Source organism: Malurus melanocephalus, unplaced genomic scaffold (genome assembly GCF_030028575.1).
Source record: "Malurus melanocephalus ecotype Western Australia unplaced genomic scaffold, MMel_1.1 scaffold_20, whole genome shotgun sequence".
NCBI lineage: Eukaryota > Metazoa > Chordata > Aves > Passeriformes > Maluridae > Malurus > Malurus melanocephalus.
The window spans coordinates 1,818,905-1,826,805 of NW_026623252.1; the positions used below are offsets into that span (position 1 = coordinate 1,818,905).

Consider the following 7,901-nt stretch of genomic DNA (forward strand, 5'->3'; position numbering starts at 1 on the left):
CTGGTTGYGTAGTCACAGAATATGACTAAGCAGCATCAGGGGATGGTGAAAGGGAGAAGAGGCATGTTTGAACATAAATAAGCTATTTAGCATTTCCTGAGAGAGGAAGATGGAAGAATACCTAGAAATGCTTCTTTTAATCTTAATTTGAAGATGTTTATACAACCTGCAAGTAAATCTCGGTTTGATAACACGGTTCTTATCCCGATAGGCTTGCAGAACCCATCCATACTCCTTCCATGGTAATTCCCAGCACCAGCCAGTGTCAGGGGCTGTGTGGCAGAAGCCTCTCAGGTGTGGGGCAGGTGGGTAGCCTGTCCCACTGGTGTCGCTGCCTGATTCCAATACAGGAATCATTGCTGCCTGCCCTCCCTGCCTGGCCAGAGACCACTTTTCTGGCAACTGCMCTGGGATCTCCTCTGGAAGGCCAGTGGTGATTTCTCACAACTGATATTTAACTCTTCCTGCTCAGATCCCTGCTCTGCAGCAGGCACCTTTCCAGATGGTTGCCTGAGCTAGTTCAGTGTATGCTCTTCTGTGTTTTAGCTTTTGTGCCCGTTCACTTGTTGCACTGGCAGCCACACAGAAGCAGAGCACACAGACAAGATTGATGTGTGTTTTCTTCCTGATTATGACCTCTCTTGAATGCAGTTTTGTCAGATATATCAAAGTTGTTATATACATTTCAAATAATGATYCCTCTKCTCAGGTGGTGTAAAYCAGAGTGCTGAAGGCAGCAGRGCAGAACTGATTACATGAGCTCACAACTGGCCTGGGTTTTCYTTCTTCTCTTGGTCTATATTTAGTTCAACATTGGCAGTAAATACATGTGTTTATTTTTTCTAGTTCCTATTTGATTCGTTTATTTCCCTGGTTAAGAGAGGGAAAGGCACCACCCTTTCCTCCGTTCTTCCCAAGGCTGGAGTGACAGCTTCTAGAGTGGAGGTCAGTGTACTGATATTTTCAGGCCTTGTCATTAAGGGTGGGAGTTATTAATTCCTACTGAACTCACTGCACAAAATAGCACATGGAAATCAAAGGAGGCTTTTCTTATAAAAGTCCTGACAGCTGTTTATCTCACAGTCATCTCTTGTGTTATCCCTTTCTTTGAAAGAGTTTTAATTTCTGATATTTCATGTATTGTCTTTACAGTTCTCCCGAGAAAGGTAGTCTCATAGCAGTATAATGAGGTGCCCTGGAATAATCTGACCATGAGATTTTAAACCAGCAGTATAATGTTGGYGTTTGGTTGCTTCACAAATAAGTCTGAAGTTCCTAAAGTGAGCTGAATTTTGTATAACTTTGCTGTCTTAGAGGCAGCTAGACTTAGTGGGCAGCTAAACTGAGGCATGGTTCTCTATAAGCACATGATACAATTAACACGTTTATTGTAATGCCCTATCCATGAGTCACATGTTTCTCTAGATGGAGATATATGCAAGAATTCCAGTAGAAATGCTGCAAGTAAAACTGAGGTGATTTTGTTAGTGACTTTTCTTTTGAAAACATGTTCTGTAATTTAAGGCTTTTCAGTGCTGCAGAGTCTCCATTCATTTCAACATCCAGTACACTGATATTTTTCGTGCCATTTGACACTTGCAGGTCTCCAAAGTTCTCATTCTAGGATCTGGTGGTCTGTCAATCGGTCAGGCAGGGGAATTTGATTACTCTGGATCACAGGCTGTGAAAGCCTTGAAGGTGAGGAGACACTCTGGAAATATAACCTCATCTTTCCCTTCTCACAGCTAAACTGATCCTCCAACTGTGTCCAGCTGGGGCAGGGAAACTGGTGAAGATAAATGACTGTAGGGAAATTTAGCCATTCTTGCTGGTTGAGTGATGGAGTTAAAGCACTCTGAATTATCCTCCAAAAAGAGATGTTCTTGGGGTTTCCATCACAGTCTTCAAGCAGATTGTTATTTGTGATGTGTTGCTCCAGGCTCATTAAACTGAATGGAAGTGAGGAGGAGGAATATGGTCAGATGTACCGTAGCTGAAATTATTGAAACTTTTGTGTTATGTCAGCACACTGCAAGGTAGACAGCCAATAGTGGCTGAACACTTGACWACTGCTATGCAAAAGATTTTGAACCCTTTATCAAGGTGGGTTTTCTAAATGATATTTATTTCAAATGGGACAAACTTTTTAAAGGTCATATATGTCAAGTTTTGTTTCCAGAATAGGTCCTAGAACGGTTGCTAGGGCAAAAGCTCATGTTAGGAGAAGTTGTACAAGGGTAGAGTGTCCTGTGATGAGGTTATTACTGGTAATGTAYGAGTTACCCGGGACCCCAGTTCAGGTCTAACCTCATGTGAAGACAGAGGAGAGAGCTTGCAGAGGCCTGACAGGGTCAGAGCAGAAGTGGCAGCTGCCTTCAGGTGAGGTGATGGTTGTGAGTGCTTCTGAGGCTATTCTGATGTTAGGAACATTCTATTCCTGTGCTGACCCTGGGGTCAGGGAAGGAAAAAATCAGTCTCATTAACATTAAATATAACCTGGGGCTGCTCTGAGTTTGTCCCCTGTTGCAACACGTCTGATGTTGCAAATACATCTCGTATTGCACATGATTTATTTGTGTCCCATATTGCTGTTGCTGACTGCTAGTTCAAACTGACCACATCAAGRCACAAGTRCRAGCCAGGGGTGGAGGATCCCAGAGYTGGGGAGTGTCAATAATGACCCATTTGGAAACGGGGTGTCTCCTTCCTTTTTTCTTTCTCTCTCTTCAGTCCTTTAAACTCAGCTTGGGTTTGTGGGAAAAAGTGGGGGTTTTTAATGATAAATCTCCCCAGTTTGACCTCCCACAGTGCCCTTCCCCTTCATGGGCCACCCAAGAGCTGCTGTGATCTCTAGGCTGACATCTATCCATCCATCTATCCATCTATCTATCTATCTATCTATCTATCTATCCATCTATCTATCTATCTATCTATCTATCTATCTATCTATCTATCTATCTATCTATCTATCTATCTATCTATCTAATCTCTGCCATTCCAGAGGCAGAACTTGCCCTTCCTGACCTTGCCTCTGGCAGAGGCACTTAGGGCAGCATGCGAGAGAGGAGTGGCTGGTTAGCCAGGTAAATTGAAGAGCACGGTTGGGAGAGAACAGACAGTTAACAGGAGACGAGAGATATTTCTTTCCCCTTGGACAGACATGATTATGCTGGATTTGTTGCTTTCTCTTCTATATACTTAAGTGTGTTGAACAATTTCAACCAAATTTTTGAATTATGTAGGAATCACTATTYCCTCAAGATTCACAGGCACAAAAGTAAAGAATTGGCATTATCTCAGCCTGATACAAGAGACCAGAATTCTCTTATAGGAAAATACATATTTTTTTTAATCCTGCTGTTGGTAAATTGCATGATGAACCGCATCTCTCATTGCTSCTGCTGCTGTTAGCTTTTTCCCCACATATGTCTATTTTTAATGCAGACTTTCATTTTTCAGGAAGAAAATGTGAAAATTGTCCTCATGAATCCAAATATTGCTTCAGTGCAGACAAATGAGACTGGCTTAAAGCAGGCTGATGCTGTCTACTTCCTCCCCATCACTCCACAGTTTGTCATTGAAGTCATCAAAGCAGAGCGTCCTGATGGATTAATTCTGGGCATGGGTGGCCAGACTGCTCTCAACTGTGGTAAGTGTGATGCAGGTGCCTTGACACTCCATGCCAGCAGAATCATGTTTTTTTACCAGATAGCAAGAAAAATAATAGAGGACAAGACCAGAGGAAATGGCCTCCAGTTGCACTAAAGAGGTTTACATTGGATATTGGGAAAAATTTCTTCCCTGAAAGATGGTCAGGCATTGAAACAGGCTGGAAGTGCTCACAAGGTGTGGTTGTAGCACTTGGGGACACGGTTTAATGGCAAATGTAGCAGTGCTGGGTTAACACTGGACTTGTTGATATTAGAAGACTTTTCCAACCTGAACGATTCTATGATTGTGCCATRTGTTCTGCAGATTTTATTTATGCAGGCATCCAAGCCCCACATGCCTCACACATTTCCCAGGTTACTGAGGGATACGGGCAGAGATATCAACTATAGGGGAGTGAGTCATTGTTAAGCTGTGAACATGCTATCAAACTGCTGGGTTTGATACTCTAAAGTAATTCATATGTCCTGCTTTTTATCTTAAATCTTAGTTATCATAGCTGGATTGGGGATATTTTGACCACCTTGAGGCAGAGATTAAAAGGAAAAGTTACCTGAATTTAATTTCTTGCACCAGTGCTCATCTGTGCTGCTTTGCTCTGTGGTGCAGATGATGGCCAAGCAYTAACTGTATTATTATCCCAGGTTTCATAAGTGCAATGACAGAAAATTCCATGTTATGGTTATGAGTTCTTAAAAAAAAATAATAAAATCAGCCATTGATGARGCCAGACAAGTTGTCAGCTGATCAGATATTTTTTGAATACTTTTTTCTTTCTAAATTTTCTTAGTTCTTCCCCATGTGAGGATGGTGAGGCCCTGGCACAGGTTGCCCAGGAGAAGCTGKGGCTGCCCCATCCCTGGAAATGTCCAAGGCCAGGTTGGATGGGGCTTGGAGCAACCTCGTCTGGTGGAAAGTGTCCCTGCTCATGATAGTGGGTTGGAATGAGATGAGTTTTATGGTTCCTTCCAACCCAAACCATTCTCTCCTTCTCTAATTCTATGATTCTTCATCTGTTGTCAATCCTCAAAACTTTGTTTCTTCTGCAGGAGTGGAACTGTTCAAGCAAGGAGTGCTGCAGCAGTATGGTGTGAAGGTCCTYGGTACATCAGTAGAGTCCATCATGGCTACAGAGGATAGAAAGCTTTTTTCTGATAAACTAACCGAGCTAAATGAAAAGATTGCTCCTAGCCTTGCAGTGGAATCGGTAAATCAGATAAATTTGAAGACTGATTGCTATTATTTTTGTCCATTTCACTTAGTTAAAATATTTCTTGTTTTATGGAATCAAAGCTGAATGTTGGATGTTGTAGTGTGTACTCTTTCGTCAGCAGTCCTTGGTGATTAATACTGTCACCTTTTCACTCATTTAAAATGAATGAAAATGCAATTCAGCACTGGGAAAACATAAATTAATTTACCCATTGACAAGAAAAGTAAATTATGTTGAAATAGCTCCTGTGTTAATGCACAGAGATATTTGACATGTTGGGGGTACATTTCTTAAATCTCATACATGCCACTTAGAGGTAGGATTCCAGGTCCCAAAATCAGCAGTACTGAAATCTTTCTTGAGGATTGGAGTATGAAAACRAAARATTTGTTTTGGTGGAAAGGCCTATYTGAATTTGGAGGAAATTGAAGAGGTTTTAAACTGGGAATGTCTTTTGTAGATGTTATTTCATGGTGAAATCTTTGAAGACAGACCATGTAAGGACATTGTCCATGGCAGGTCAGCAAGGAAGTCTACATAGAAGTCACCTCCTTAAGGATATGTTCCAGTTTTCTGCTGTTTGGCAGAAAAAGAYAATATTATAAAGTGAACTTTCATTATTTTCATTTTATATTCAGAGAGTACAGTGTCTTACTGATGGGGTTTCCAATCTTACTCTTGTAACCAGAGTTGAAGATTTTATTCMCCTGAATTTGCTATCTATTTCTGAAATGTATTCCACTCTCCTTTAAGGTTGAAGATGCTCTGAAGGCAGCTGAAAAGATTTGCTACCCTGTCATGATACGTTCTGCTTATGCCCTTGGTGGTCTGGGRTCCGGCATATGTCCAGATAAGGAAAGTTTGCTGGACCTTGGTACAAAGGTGTGTCTGGAATTGCAAACTTTTTGGGTATAGAAATGAACATCTGATTTTCTTCTAATGTCACAGACTCTGGAATTGTACATATCTTACCTTTCATCTTATCTGYAAAATATTATCTTGATTAGCAACTGCTGTCCTTTCATAATTCCTGCTGACTTGGATAATGGAAATGGCTTAATGACAAGTCTTTTAAATGCATGGCAAGTCATAATATCAGCAAGTTTTTTAGCAGTTTTTGTCTGAAAGCAAACATATTAGCCTATATTCACCTACTTTAATGAGTAAATGATTATGAACAGTGTCAAGGAAATAGAAACATTTTAAATGCTGGGTGATAATGTGGTCTTAGGGACAGAAGAGCTGGGAGGCATGGGCTTCTTCTGTGTTTTTGTCTAAAGATGATAATTTTGCTAGGTCAAAAGCTCATTTATCAGGATGATACCTCATCATTTGACAAGTACCAGCTCTCTCTGGCAATAAAGACAGCTCATCTTCTGTAGAAAATCTGGGACTGTTTAAAGATTTGCTGTGAAAAGTAAACAAAAAATGGGGAAAAAAAAGCATTTTTTCCTTGTCAAAAATGCAGAATTTGAGGAAATATAACTATATCCTCATGGGTCTCTAAAATTCTTGTGTTTGTCTTTTCCTGGTTTGCTGAGACCCTTAYCCTTCCACAAATACTAGAGATGCTATTAAAAGCTGTATGTGCAAATTACTTTTTTTGTCATTTGTTCCCACCCTCTGTTGTCATGCAAACAGATCAAAGTCAGTAGGAAAACTCCTGTTTTTTCAGCAAAAGAACCCAATTTTGATCAGCACATTGTGATTTTTTTAAAGTGAGCCTGCTACCTACTAAGGATCCCCAGATTCTTATCTGCAGGGCTGCTCCCAGTTAATACTTCTGCCAGGTGTTTCTTCATCCAAAGCACAAAGTCTGGCATTCCTATTTAAGCCCATTAATCGTGGCATAATACTAAAATTGATCTGAATCTCTCTGCAAGGCTTCCTGTCCCTCAGAGAGTCAACAGCACCTCCAACTTTGGTATTGATATTTCAAAATTTACATTGAAAACCAATTTGAGTCTTGTTGAATTAAATTTGGATGGTCATTTCCAAAGCCCAGCAGAAACTCTTTTCAGTTATGAAGGTGATCTGTAGTAATTCAGTGAACTGGCTTTTCAGGCACTGAACTGAATTGTTTATAATTCAGATAACTGAACACTGGGYATTTGATAGCAGAGCTAGTTCAGGTAACCTGGCCTTGAGGTTGTGTCTCCTGAGCCTGCTCGTTGAGTGAAGGAAGACACCAGACACAGCCAGGACTTGTTTGCAGGAGTGTTTAAGTGTTCCTGCTACATCCCCTCCAAGACAGTGTTGCTTAATCTGGGCATGAAGTGACATTCCTCAAATCTTTTTTTATGTGTGATTTTGGCAACTGAGCTAAGGGCAATATTTGAGTAATAATTTAATGACAGAGGGGATCAGAGTGAAGAGCCAATTCATGGGCAGCATTATATTAAGAAGGATTGCTAAAATATGGATTGATAATGTGCACACCCCTTTCTAGGGTTTTAAGCAAGTATTGATTAATGTTTCCTATGTGCTAATATTAAAGCCATGTATTCATTTAGATTATGCTAACTTACCAGCAAACTGTTTTTTTTGGTTTTTTTTTTTTCATTTTTGCCTCGTATACTGAGGAATACTTTCAAAATTAGTTTAAGAATAAATCATGACCCTTGCCTCTGGTTAGTATGCCAATGACAATCAGCATTATCAGTGCTATTAATTATGTAGTGTTTGCTGGCACCCACACTCCCATCACTTAGTAATTTTGCTTTTTGAAGCTTTCTCCTACTGAAGTCCTTAGGGCTGCCAAAAAAGCATGTCTGTTGCATGATTGAAGCCTTAGATATTTTTATATTYCTATGTGTTATTTACATACCATTGCAAACACACATGCCTAACCCTTTTTTTTCCCATCATGTCATGTAAGTATTTTCAAATGTGCCTTTCAAATCACAGTAAAACAATTTAGAAACAAAGAGGAAAGGAAAGGAAAGGAAAGGAAAGGAAAGGAAAGGAAAGGAAAGGAAAGGAAAGGAAAGGAAAGGAAAGGAAAGGAAAGGAAAGGAAA

General features: G+C 40.3%; 1 protein-coding gene across 1 annotated transcript in view; it reads left to right on the plus strand.

Annotated features, from left to right (window-relative positions):
* CPS1 (carbamoyl-phosphate synthase 1) overlaps window positions 1-7,901 on the plus strand; it is a 75,875-nt gene that overhangs the window by 22,306 nt on the left and 45,668 nt on the right. Inside the window, exons 12-16 of the mRNA XM_057389812.1 lie at window positions 847-945; window positions 1,603-1,698; window positions 3,460-3,649; window positions 4,719-4,876; window positions 5,636-5,764. Coding sequence (XP_057245795.1) covers window positions 847-945; window positions 1,603-1,698; window positions 3,460-3,649; window positions 4,719-4,876; window positions 5,636-5,764 — 672 coding nt within the window. The remainder of the gene's footprint in view (window positions 1-846; window positions 946-1,602; window positions 1,699-3,459; window positions 3,650-4,718; window positions 4,877-5,635; window positions 5,765-7,901) is intronic.